Source organism: Chrysochloris asiatica, unplaced genomic scaffold (genome assembly GCF_000296735.1).
Source record: "Chrysochloris asiatica unplaced genomic scaffold, ChrAsi1.0 scaffold00019, whole genome shotgun sequence".
Lineage (NCBI taxonomy): Eukaryota > Metazoa > Chordata > Mammalia > Afrosoricida > Chrysochloridae > Chrysochloris > Chrysochloris asiatica.
This window is the reverse complement of record NW_006408537.1, coordinates 2,228,149-2,242,412: the sequence shown is the minus strand read 5'-3', so window position 1 is coordinate 2,242,412 and position 14,264 is coordinate 2,228,149. Positions and strand designations below refer to the sequence as shown.

The 14,264-nt window shown below is 39.9% G+C and overlaps 1 protein-coding gene across 1 annotated transcript in view; it reads left to right on the top strand.

The window, feature by feature from the left end:
- Positions 1-14,264, top strand: part of PKHD1 (polycystic kidney and hepatic disease 1 (autosomal recessive)) — a 722,421-nt gene that overhangs the window by 316,523 nt on the left and 391,634 nt on the right. The window contains 2 exon segments of the mRNA XM_006835767.1: positions 10,978-11,090; positions 12,924-13,029. Coding sequence (XP_006835830.1) covers positions 10,978-11,090; positions 12,924-13,029 — 219 coding nt within the window.

The following is a 14,264-nucleotide window of genomic DNA, read 5'->3' as shown; positions in this document are numbered from 1 at the left end:
ATACTTTGCAATGTTGTCCATAGCTTGTCATGAACCACACAATCAAAACCTTTTTGTAGTCAATAAAGCACAAGTAAACATCTTTCTGATATTCTCTGCTTTCAGCCAAGATCTAGCTGACATCAGCAATGATACCCCTCGTTCCACATCCTTTTCTGAATCTGGCTTGAACCTCTGGAAGTTCTCTGTCAATGTGTGCTTGCAGCCATACATTGTATTACCTTTAATACGGTATTACCTTTAATAAAACTTTACTCATATGGGATACCAAAGATATTGTCCAATGATTTCTGCATTCCATTGGGTCACCTCTCTTTGGAATGGTCACAAATATGAATCTTTTCCAATCAGTTGGCCAGATAGTTGTCTTCCAAATTTCTTGGCATAGATGACTGAGTGCCTCCAGAGCTGCCTCACTTTGTTGAAAGATTTCAATTTGCATTCCATCAATTCCTGGTGCCTTGTTCTTTGCCAATTCCCTTAGTGCACCTTGGACTTCTTCCTGCAGTATCATTGTCTCTCGATCATAAGCTACTCCTTGAAATGGTTGAATATCGACCATTTCCTTTTGGTACAGTGACACTGTGTATCCCTTCCATCTTCTTTTGATGTTTTCTGCATCATTCAATAATTTTCCCAGAGTCCTTCAATAATGAAAGTCGAGGTTTGAATTTTTATTTAAGTTGCCTCAGCATGAGAAATGCTGAGCGTGTTCTTTGCTTTTGGTTTTCTGACTCCAGATCTTTGCACATTTCATTACAATATTTGACTTTGTTTTCTTGAGCTTACTTTTGAAAATTTCTGTTCCAGCTTTTGTACCTCATCATAGAGGCTTATTACAAGAAGTTTTAAGAAAATTGAAAACGCCATTGGTCAGAAAAAGGCCAAAAATTGTGCTGAAAAGTTTTTTTGTTTTTTCATCATGACAAGGTAGCTACTCATATTTGTGAGTAACAAGGGTTGTCTTACAAGGATTTTGCTGGGAAACTTTACCAAACCCACTCCATAACACTGATTTGGCTCTTGCAGACTTCTTTCTGTTTACCAAACCTAGAAACTATTTAAGAAGAATATGAATTGAGTCCCTCAAGGATGCCCAAACTGCCATTTTGATGTGATGTAAATTAAAGAGTGCAGAATTCTTCAGGGAAGGGTTAGAGATGTGGAACCACCTTCTTCAGAATATCATAGACCCTGATGGAGGATATATCAAAATACAGTAGTTTTACATTTAGATATTTTGGTTCAATAAAGGTTTTCATGATTTTGTCCAGTTTCTCAGATTATCTCATCTGCATACTGATTGTATTTTGATTATCTGCTCAGCATGCAAATTCTATGTTGTCCAGTTTCTTGCATATGCTGAGTAGATAATCTGAGAAACTAGCCTATATGAAGAACATGTATCAGAGTTAGAGGAAGATTCATTAACCACTTGCGATATACAGATTATCCAACCTTGCTTGTTGAAAGTGAAGAGGATTTGAAATACTTACTGATGAAGGTATAAAATTATAGCCTTCAAAGTGAATTACACCTTAACATAAAGAAACCAAAATTCCTCACAACTTGGCCAATAATCAAAATCACTATAAATTGCAAAAGATTAAAGTTGTCAAGGATTTAACTTTACCTGGATCCACTATATGCCCATGGAAGCAGCAGCATACAATAAAACAATGGATTACACTGTGAAAATCTGTTGCATACGCTCTATTTAAAGTGATAAAAAGCAAAGATGTCACTTTGAAAACTATGATGTGTCTAACACAAGCCATAATATTTCCAATTGCTTCATATGTATCTTAATGGTGGACAATGAATAAGGAAGACTGAAGAAGAATTAATGCCTTGGAAATATGGCATTGGCAAAGAATATTGAAATTGCCACAAACAGCTCTGTATTGGTAAAAGTGCAATCAGAATGCCACTAGATGTGAGGATGGCAAGACTTTATTTTATATAATTTGAACATGTTATCCCTGAAGAAGGACAGAATACTTGGTAAAGTAGAGGACCAGGAAAAAAAGAGAAAAGCCCACAACATGATGTATTGACACAGTGTTGGCAACAATGGGTTTAAACATAAGAATGAGTGTGAGGATGGTACAGGACTGGACAGTGTTTTGTTCTGTTGTACGTAGGGGCACTACGTGTCAGAACTGACCCAACAACAACTAACAACAAGAACAATAACATGACTTTGTAATGATATTTTATGACTTGCCTCATACTATTACGTAAACTATCAACCGTATTTGGATATGCTGACCTAATCCTAATGGCTGGGAAAACAAGCACGAAAGCTGAACTTCTCTGTGACTTCCACTTATCTGACCTTGAAATGTCTGGCCTGGCAGGTTAGCAGGGGATGAGAAAGAGATGGATCCTTGGTCTCAGCAGGGATTTGTGGTTATAGATTCTAGAATTGCGCTGAATCAGACCCTAGGACCCAAAACACAGTATAAGGAACAACCTTGGCTGCCAGTCTGTCACCTTTATGGATCTCCTTCAACCTTTCATGGTATAAGGTTGATTTTAGTGTAATAATCTTTTTTAGTTTTCATAGCCACTATTGTCCCTGTCTCCTTCACAGAACACAGCTAAATTCAGGGCAATTTTTCTAAGAAGCAAAACTTGAGCTTTGTGTCTTCTTGCCAGCAAGGATTCACGTGTGATAGCCTGTTTGAGTTTTCAGTGGTCTTCGGTGGTATTCCTTGTACATTCCTTAGCTAGGTCTTTGCCATGCTTCCCCCATTCAGATTGACAGGCGTTCAGCTGCAGCCCTCCGCTGCCTAGCTGTCTTCACTCTACAGCTCCAGCATCTGAATCTTGACTCCTTTTATCAAGGCTCCTTGTCCTGCTATCTACTCAGAGGTCCAGTTTCCCTAAACACACATCATACATCAACTTATTGCCATTGTCTCAGTCTGGAACATCTTTACTGTAGAACAGTGAGTACCTATTCATTTCCAGAGATCCAGAGTGTCCCCTATTTGGAGATGCTGGAAATTTCCTATGTCTAGACTTGTGTTTAGGAAATTCTGTAAGAAACCCTGAAGAAGAGCCCTTTGGAAACATCCATTTAATTTGAGGGGAATTTGTTCTGGTTTAGTGAATCAATTTTGTAAGGATACTGTCTGTGTTTAAAGGCCCAGCTTCAGGTGTCTAACTTCCCCTGCTCAAGAGGTAATATATATTTAAGAGCTGCCTGAAGGGTTAACTCCCTTTTTTTCTAGTGACTATAGTTGCACACCTCAAGGAGCTGGATACTTGGACAGCTAATTTCTCTCTGGAATTTCTCTTGCTTGACTGTCCATAATACATTGACTTCCGCAAAGAATTGATTTCCACAGAAAAATTCCCTACTTGCCTTAAACTCTATTCCGTAAGCCGACAGCTGTCTGCATAAATATGTGGTTTTTCCTCATGAATCATTTTTAGCATACCCAATTGAAACTGAGAGTAAAAAGGATTGGAGAATAATGTGAACCGACTGTTCAAAGGCTTCTTTAAAAGAAAAGTGAGACTTATCAGCTACTGACCTACAAGGAAGATCATTACTTGAAAAGCAGTTATACATGATCACCCAGGTGCTACCGATGGCACTAGGACAATTGATTCAACAAACCAGTTCCTTCTTGAAAATAGTTACATTCTGCACACCTGTTCTGGCAAAAATAATGAATAAAGATGCAGCCCCTGGAGTGCATTCTTGAAATAATTGAACCTTTCACCTCCTGATAAAGTCTTGATGAACTAGCGTGTCACTGATAATGCAGTACAGGTGTTTGTCCAAGTAAGATGATCACTTTTAGTCTCTAGTGCACTTGTGAGAGTCCTGTTGTGGCACTGTAGGATATGCACTGGACCACATAGTTTGAACTGCAAGGTTGGTGGTTCAACCCACCGGCTGCTCCTTGGAAACCCTAGACAGGATTGCTATGAGTAGGAACGGACTTGACTACACTTAACAGCAACAACAGTGCATTGATGTGGTGCTGTAGGATAAGCAATGGACTGGTTGGGAGTTCAAATCCACCAATCACTCTTGGAAACCCTATACAGGGTTGCTATGAGTTGGAAGTGACTTGACAGCACACAGCAATAAGAAAAACAACAATAGTGTACTTTAATCATTGGTGCATCTGTGCAGAATGTTGTTGTTGTTATGTGCCATGGAGTCAGTTCCTACTCAGAGTGACCCTGTACAGGGCTTCCGAGCCTGTAAATCTTTACGGGAGCAGAAAGCCTCATCTTTCTCGCATGGAACAGCTGGTAGTTTTGAACTGCTGACTTTGAGGTTGGAAGCCCGACTCATAACCACTACGCTACCAGAGCTCCTTATCTGTGCAAAATAGATGAGTGTTTAAGAATAGATGAGTGTTTAAGCAGTCAATCATTCCCTGACCCTCAGTTAAGTACCCACACTCTTTCTTGTGTCTCATGGATATGGTAGAAATAGCCACTCAGTGCAAAATTATGTGGAAGGTGGACCTACATATATATTGCCTTGAGGTAGATTTCAGTTGTGTAATCATGACTGAGAATCAACAGATATGGTAAATTTTGAGTATTTATGAGGGTTGTACATTAGGCATTTTATTGTACAACTCAAAGACATTTATTCTTCCTAAAGCTGAGAATCACAAATGCATGTTTTATTGTGTAGAACAAAAGAAAAAAAATTAGATAAAAGATTCAATGCTGATAAATAGTCTTTTAGGAAAGCTTAATGCAAGATTTGATTGTTTTAAAGAGATTAATGCTCGCCAAACAGAGACTCTGGTAGTGTAGTGGTTACAAATTGGGCTGCAAACCTTAAGGTCAGCAGTTTGAAACTACCAGCTGCTCCATGGGAGAAAGATAAGGCTTTCTACTCTCATAAAGATTTACAGCCTCGGAAACCGGGTTGTGATGGATTGGAACCAACTCAATAGCACTTAACAACAACAAGCAGAAATTATTGACCCATTTTTTATTGTGATTAACCATGTTCATATTTAGGTTGCAGTCTTGATGTGGTGCTGTGGGATGAAGCATGGGACTGTAAGGTCAGTGTTAACCACAAGGTTGGCAGTCCAAACTTACCAACCGCTCCTTGGAAACCCTTTGCAGAGTTGTTATGCGTCAGAACAGACTTGATGGCACTTAACAACAATAACAACAACATATTTAGGTTGATCGTCCCTTCAATATTTGGAGAAGAAATATTGGGTTATTTAGAAAACACATGACTCTAGTTTCTCAACTGTGGTAGTATTGCCATTTTAGGTTAAATAAATTAACCACAGCACAGCAGCATCTCTGGTCTCTACCCACTAGATGCCAATAACACCCCTAAGCTGGGAAAACCAAAAATGTCACCAGCAATTTTCAAATAGTCCTTGGGGAATAATCATCCTTGGTTAGCAACCACTGTTTTAGACTATACCACCACAAGATACTGGAATCTTAGTAATAGCCCTGGATCCCTGAAGTCATGCTAGCCTCCTGAAGAGTAATTCAGCTTAATATTCAGTGACATCTAAACGTCAGTTTTGCTGAGTACTGTGTAGTAAGTGAAACATGTGGTTAGAATTGTAAATGCCATCAGGATATTAGAGAAATGCTCAGAATCCAAAATACTAAAGCATAGTGGAGAATGGAGCAGCTAGTCCACCAAAGGGTTGGGGGAGAGTTCTGTTAATGAGTGAAAAATGAGGGATTGTTACCTATTTACTAAAGCCCTTGGGTGGAAAATCCCTTGGGGTCTGTCTAGTGCTGCTATAACAGAAATACCACAAGCAGATGGCTTTTACAAACAGATTTTTATTTTCTCCCTATTTTAGAGGCTAGAAGTTGGAATTCAGCATGCCGGCCCCAGGGAAAGGCTTTCGCTTTTCTTGGCTCTGGAGAAATATCCTTGTCTCGTTTCAGCACCTGGGGTGCTATTGAGCAGTTTTTATTAGCCTGGTATACCCCGATGTCCTTCCTCAAGCCCTTGAGACACCCAGAAGCATATGGAGGGTTGTTGTTGTTAAGTGCCATCCAGTCGGTTCCTATACAGGGTTTCAGAGGAACGACTGGTGCATTTGAACTGCCAATCTTGTGGTTCAAACTGACTTTGAGGTCAAGTGCTTACCTACAGTGCCACACCAGAACTCAGTATGCAGGGTGGGGGAGGGGTATAAAGGGATACCTGCTTCAGGTTCAAATCCAAGGGCTTGACAAATGAGGCGTGCAATGACACTAGAGGTGCCAGACAAGAGGGGAGAAGGTGTTTCTACCTTGCATCGCTTATCAATGTCTATTCATCCTGAAATCCTAGGAAGAAGGCGAGGTGGATTACTGAACGGTTAGCCACTGGAAATCTTAAGAAGAGCAGCAGAAATACAAGGGCAGGGAGTGCAATTTAGAGATTGCACTAATGCTCTACACCCCTGTGAGGAAAGAAGAGATCTACTGGTAGCTTAGTGGTTACGAATCGGGCTGCCAACCTTAAGGTCAGCAGTTTGAAAGTACCAGCTGTTCCGCGGGAGAAAGATCAGGCTTTCTGCTCCGGTAAAGATTTCCAGCCTCCGAAACCCTGTACAGGATCACCATGAGTCGGAACCGACTCCACCGCACGTAACCACCTACAATATTCTTTGGCTTTTTGACGTGAGGAGAGTAATTCCTTATTTAAATGTGACCTGAAGAATGCTTTTTCTTCTGGAGAAATTTATATTTATATAGCGGAGTCCTGGTGTGGCGCTGTGGGTTAATGTGCTGGACTACAAAGTGGGTTTGAACCGCAACGTCAGCGGTTCAAGCTCACCAGCTGTTCTTTGGAAACCCTATACAGGGTCGCTATGGGTGGGAACTGACTCGACGGCACTTAACAACAACGTCATACACGATTTCCAGTCCTAGGCACCAGGGTACAACAACCCGAAGTACTGTTGCTTTATATGTTTTGTTCACTGTTGTGGAGATGGCAACAAATTCTCCTGCTCTGCTCCTGACCTGGTGACAGGGTGGTATCATACTCTGCTGTCAGAATTCTTTTTTGTGTGTGTCCTTTCAGGCTCTTGGGGGGGGTGGGGGTGGGGGGTTCCGTGGAATCAGTTCCGAAACATAGCAACTCTGTATAAGGTTTCCGAGGCTGTAAATCTTTATGGGAGCCAAAAGCCTCATCTTTTTCCCATGCAACAGCTGGTAGTTGCGAACTGCTGGTCTTGAGGTTAGCAGCCCTACTCTTTACTATCCTACTAGACTATTTGGTATCCTAGCTATGTTGTTGTTGTTAAGTGCCGTCGAGTCGGTTCCGACCCATAGCGACCCTGTACAGGGTTTACGAGGGTGTAAATCTTTACGGGAGTAGAAAGCCTCATCTTTCTCCCGCAGAGCGGCTGGTAGTTTCGAACCGCTGACCTTAAGGTTCGCAGCCTGATTCGTAACCACTACGCTACCAACCTGATTTTTTCACTCTTACCTAGACTACACAGGAGTCCTGCTGTGGAACTGTGGGTTAATGCGCCAGACTGGAAAGTCGTTTGAACTGCAGGGTTGGTGATTTAAGCTCATCAGCTGCTCCTCAGAAGTCCTATACAGGGTCGCTATGGGTTGAAACCTACTCAGTGGCACTTAACAACAGCAACCTAGACTACACTCTTTGATGATTTGGGTCTTGGATACCAATGGTGCTGGCTGTGAAAATTATTAGCTTTTGGACATTGGGAAAGTTATTCAATATCTCTTTCATTTTTTTGTCTGTGAAATTTTAATAATAACTCAGAACTCATTGTATGGTGAAAAATAAATGACACTATAGAATTTAGTATCTGGACTGTAGTGAGTTTTAAATAAATCTCAACTATAAGTATTAGTTAATGCACAAGACTGTAAAGCCATTTGAACTGCAAGGTCAGTGGTTCAAGCTCACCATCTGGTCCTTGGAAACCCTATACAGGGTCGCTATGGGTTGGAACTGACTCGACAGCACTTAACAACAACAACAAAGGAGTATTAGTATTACTGAAAAGGTTAAATACTTCTAAACAAAACAAAAAGGCTCCACATAAATAAAGCTCTTACTGAGCTTGGCAATTTGCTGAGACCTGTTTATGAGGTTATTGACTTAGCTTTCTATTTTGATTTTCTTGGTCTTCAGTATCATTTAGGTATCAATAGTTACTTTCCCTTGCAATGAGTTCCTGCGGCCGCTCAAGGTAGAATTGCCAGGAAATGTGGTCTTCCCCCTGTGTCTGTACCATTGAACATTTATTGGAACACTTTGTGACTAGACAGCTTCATATCACTGTCTCAGTCACCTTTGGTTATGTGTCGGGGAGTTGGTTCCAATTCATAACAACCCTGTGGAGGGTTTCTAAGGCTGTAAATTTTGATGGGAGCAGAAAGCCTCATCTTTCTCCTGTAGATCAGCAGGTAGTTTCAAACTTCTGACCTTGAGGTTAGCAGCCTGACTCGTAACCACTATGCTACCAGAGCACCATCGCACTTTAGAGTTCTCAAAATGGGGTGAAAAGACTAACTGCATTGGAACCATCTGTAATGTTTAAGAGTGCAGAATACTGCCTGCCCCTCTATACACAAATGCCTATTAAGTTAGAATATTTGGTGATGAGGCCCAGAAACCCATAAATGTCCATTCACCCTGGTGAGAGTTGCCAAATAAAGTATAGATGCTGTTAAATTTGAATTTCAGATAACTAATAAATCTCTTTTTAGTAGTATTAATGTTGTTGTTGTTATGTGCCGTGGAGTCAATTCCAACTCATAGCGACCCTGTACAGGGTTTCTGAGGCTGGAAATCTTTACGGGAGCAGAAAGCCTCATCTTTCTCCCACGGAACAGTTGGTAGTTTCGAACTGCTGACCTTGTGGTTCGCAGCCTGATTCGTAACCACTACGCTAAATACTTGAAACATATACTTAAAAAATTATTTGTGGCTCTTATGAAATTTAAATTTAACTGGGCATGTCTAGTTTTATTTGCTAAAACTGGCCAACTTATTCTAAGTGCACATTGAAGTTTAAGAAATTGTTTTAGTGGAATATTCGCAGCATAGTTCCCACTGAGGCAAGTAGGGCACTGGAATTTTGTTTTTAAAGAAAGCTATTCGGTGCCTTGTCGGACGCTATCTGTTCCCTGTGCTCTTTTCTGTGTCCTGTTGCAAACATCATTTGGTTCAAGATGAGGGCTCATAGTCCCATAGTGTGTGCTCATTGGTTGGAGTTGGAGTCCTCACAGAGAAGATGCTCCAGAAAGTATCTTTGTCTCTCTTCAACCTGTCCTTGTTAACTCCCCCAGATGATTACTGATGAATGTGAGGGCCTCGTGTTGTTGTTGTTAAGTGCCGTCAAGTCAGTTCCGACTATATAGGATTACTGAGGAGTGGCTGTTGAGTTTGAACCACCGACCTTGTAGTTCAAGTCAACCTAGTGGTTCAGTGCATTATCCCACACCAGGACTCCAAATTCTTGTCTAGGGTGGGGTCTAGAGTGCTGGTGGGGGTAGTAGGCGGTTGAGTGTTTTCCAACATAGTGACCCTGTATAGGGTTTCTGAGGTTTACAGAAACAGAATGGCTGTTAGATTCGAACTACTGACCTTTTGGTTAGCAGCCCAATATGTAACCATTATGCTACCAGGACGCCTTTTAGAAGAAGGAAGGAGAAGGAGGGCCTCTAGTGTACCCATTATCTTTGATCAAAGGCACCCTGAGCAACTTGTTCTAACCTTCTCTTCCCCAGTAGACACATTCAGATACTCATAGAAAGTAGTTCAGCTGCTCACATGATTCATTCCTCCCTTGAAAAGTGCCATCCAGTGCAGCAGCCTGAAGGGACCCTCAGTGTCCATCAGAATTCTTTCTACTCAATGGTGGAAGCAGAAAGAGAGGACTACTTTCCTTTCATGTGCTAGAGTATGCATTGAGAGGACTTGGGATCAATTCAGGAAGGAATCAATAGAAATTTCCATGAAATAGCCAACATGTCATTTACTCTATATCCTAGAGTATGATGTTGCAAACTCAAACTGGTATAATAAATGAGCGATGTGATAAGAGCAGGGGATGGCGATAACAATCCAAAAAAATCCACATTTCAAGAAAGGAAGCTCTTCTTGGCTTCAGCTACTTCGTTAGAGTTTGGACTCAGTGTTTTAAAAAAGCTCAATGTCTGGGTTTTTATATAAAGTCTCCTGATTTTAAAATGTTGGGAACAAATTCATAATTTTTGTAAACATTGAGTAAACTAAGTAAAAATGCCTCTGTGTACCCTATTAGGTTCTTTAAGAAGTTATTTTTCTACTTTGTTCTAGAGTATATTCCATGGTAATGAATATATCACCATTTCATTGTATGAATAAAATAATCCCATTGCATTTTGTTTGTTCAGAATTTGATCCCAAAGCTCTTGAAACTTAGTGATGACTTTAGGTTTTATACAAACATATAAAATACATTAAATCAATTGCGTAGTAAATCCAATAAATATTAAAGTGATTAGGCTATCTAATCAAGACAATAGTCATTAAGGCTAAGGCATGGCCAGTCAAAACAGGTGACTTTTATCTCACAGTTGATTATTGAGTGGTTCACATGATTGAAGAGACCTGACTTCAGAGACATACCTTTGCCTTGGAGAACCACTGGATATTCTCGCATAGACCAAAGAGGATAGGCTTAGACTAGCTGTCACAAGTCACCGTTCACCCTGCAAGCTTACAAGGAGACTTTAGCTTGAGATGTCAGTTATTGTAGTAGACAAATTATGGGTTCATTGGGTGGCCTGGAGGAAGGGGAATAGTAGTCATCTCTTACTTCCCTTCTGTGATAAAAAAGAATAAATTAGTCCATTAAATATGAACATACCTTGGAAAGAAGTGTCTGAAAAAACAGAATGAGCATAATTTAGAGTCTTCCCTGCGTAGTCCCCCAGCAAGCTTATTTTACATGGAATAGCTAATTTTTAATCTCTTAATTTCTGTAGGGGAACAGGGTGTGTGCTGCTGGTTTGGGCTACTTTTTTCATCTTGAGAACAGCAAAACATCGCAAGCTCCACTTCTCTCCTTTACCCAGAACATTGCACATTCTTGTACAAGGTAACTTTGGGCAAATGGATATAGGATTTATTACTTAGATGAGACACTCACACAAAGAGTGCAGCGTTTATCATTTGAAAGAGATTTGACAATACCCCTGTGTAAGGATATTGGTGAAGAAAAGGGAAAAAAGAGAGCAGTCATTTAAGGTAAGTAGTAGGGTCAGAAGAGAATTCAATAGAGAGAGTAATGAAACTGCCAAGGAGTAATTGGCAATGCAGAGCCCCGGGAAGGCTGGAGTGCATGGACTCAGGAGCCGAGGTGGTGACAAGGCTCTGTGCCTGGACCTGGTATATTACATAGCATTATTGTATAAGTACATATAGGCATACCTCAGAGAGAGTGAGCATTAAGTTCCATACCACCATAATAAATTGAATATCTCAATAAAGGGAATCACACAAATGTTTTGGTTTCCCAGAGCATATGAAAGTTATGTTCACATTATGCAATAGCATTATGAAAGTTAAGAAATATTTTGAGAATTATCAAAGTATGAGACACAGAGACATGAAGTAAGCACATATTGTTGGAAAGGTTCTGCCAATAGACATGCTGGATGCAGTGTTTCCACAAACTTTCAGTTTATATGTATAAAAACTTAGTATCCACAGAGTACAATAAAGCAAAACACAATATGATGAGGTATGCCTGTAGTATAAATACACAATTATAAATCCTATAGAATATGTGAGGAATCCTGGTCATGCTGTAGGATAAGCTCTGGACTGCTAACCACAAATTCAGTGGTTCAAACCCACCAACAACTCCAAGGGAAAAAGATGAGACTGTCTGCTCCTGTACAGAAATGCAGATCTCCATAAGGTCACTGAGAGTTGGAATCGACTTGATGGCAGTAGGTGCTGTTGGTCTTTTATATAATATGCACTGTGGTGTTGTGCTGTAGGATAAACATTGGATTTATAACTGCAGGGTTGGTGATTCAAACCCACCAGCCATACTTGGAAACCCTTTGTAGGGTTGCTATGATACAGAACTCCACAACATACAACAGCAACTGTAGGATGAGGTGAAGAGAGGGGATAATTTAAATATTGTTGTTGTTGTTAGGTGCCATCGAGTTGGTACCAACTCATAGCGACCTTATGCACAGCAGAATGAAACACTGCCCGATCCTGGGCCAACCTCTTAGGAGGAGGGTAAAGGAGATCTATCATGCTGACCTCTTTGTTGTGATGGTTCACTACTGAGAGCAGGGGAATGGTGAAACAAAGTAGGGTGAGTAATTCAAGGGGTGTGCGGAAAATGTGGATTTCACAGCCAATAAGGCTGTTTCAGATTTCCCATCTTGATTCTTCTAGTAAATTCCTTTTTTTCTCTCTTAGAGTCTCTCTATCTTCCTAATTATCTTCCTTATTTATAACTTGAGAACCACATATATTGAAATTTGGTCTGAGAATTAGGGATAATTCATGTAATGTATCTAAGAGAGCACCTGGAAACTAGTAAACAAACCAAACCAAACCCCTTGCTGTAGAGTTGATTTTAACTTATAGCAACCCTAGGAGTCTTGGTGTGGTGCTGTGGGTTAATGCATCAGACTGCAAAGCCAGAGGTGTGCACTCTCCTAGGGAGGAAGAGAGTAAATCTAGAGAGGGGCTGCCAGACTAGCAGGTGATCATGGTAGTTTACCTCCTATTATAATCCAGGAGCAGGTCATGGAGGGTAAATGATTGGAAAGACTAAGGAATGGACAAAAGAGGTCTCATCGCCACTCTCTCTCATTCACTCTCTTGACTTTTGTATTTTTCAATGAGAAAAAATGGAAAACATTGAAGTTGACTAAGTTTCATTGTTTGTTTTGTTTTCTAGGTATGGTCTTTTTGTATATCCTAAATTTCAGCCAACATGGGATAATGATACTCCACCCACTATGTTCCAAAACTTCACAGTTTGGGGCAGTGCAGGTGGTGCCCAGGTAAATGTGTCTTTAGTTATTATTATTGTTATTATTATTTTTAAAGCTTTCCTTTATTTTCTAGTGATCATTTACTTAGCATCTCTATTTAAAGGGAGGTGATTTGCTACTGGGGAGCACTGCAACATTATCACAGTTTTAAAGCGCCAATAGGTATATAAGGAATGGCTGTTGAATGAGCCAATTCAAAATCAGTAAGCATGGTTAGTCGATTGCCTCTGTGGTGACTTTTTAGTAGCTCTGATAGAGAACAACTGAATCATAGAATTTTATAACCAGGAGGGAGTCCTTTTGTGGCACTGTAGGAGAAAGTGGTAGACTGCTATCTATAGGGTCAGTGGTTCAAACCCACCAGTTGTTCTTTGGAAACCCTATATGGCATCATTGTGAGTCAGAATCGACTCAACAACACTTAACAACATAACCAGGAGGGAATGCAGTGTCACTATGAGTTAGGACACAACTGACTCGAAGACACAGCAACATAATCAGGAGGGAATGTAGAAGTGATCCATTTATTCCTTCCCATCTCCATTGAGAGAGAAAAAATTTTAGTAAGTAAAGAGACTAGTCCAAAGTCACACAATTAATGAGTAGCACAACCAGGTGCCAATTCTAGGATCTAATACTGCACATTTGACACCCTTCATTGAATAATAAATGCTTTAGGCATAATGCTGATCAAGGGGAGCACAAAAATTCTAGCCCAAAGTGTTAATCTTTAAAAATGAGTTGAATTTATATTTTTATAAATTATAATTATAAAAAAAGTTTCATGTTTGATCTTTTAATTTTTATTGTTAAAATAATTTTCTAACATGTTCGTCATTAACAACATTTAGTTATTATTCAAGATTACTAGTTGGTGTTATACAGAGAAAATTGTATGTACCTGTTCTCTGTCACTTAGGATGCTATTGCTAAGATATATAAATCAAATTCACTGTCATCAATCCGATGTAAACATTTACGGGAGCAGACAACTTCATCCTATAGATGAGGAAATATGTTTATAAGGAATTTGAGACATGAAATAAGAATACAAAATTAAGTCACCATAAGAAAATCAGACCTTTATTTTATATATTCACCAGGACAATGAAAATTGTTACTGGAAAAGGCATAAAAATCTAGCATTGGGGTAGCAAAAAGGAAAAACCCCAATGATAGCATTTTATTTTCACTTACTTTTATGAAGTATGTTGATTTTTTAAACACTATGGATATAAAGTGTT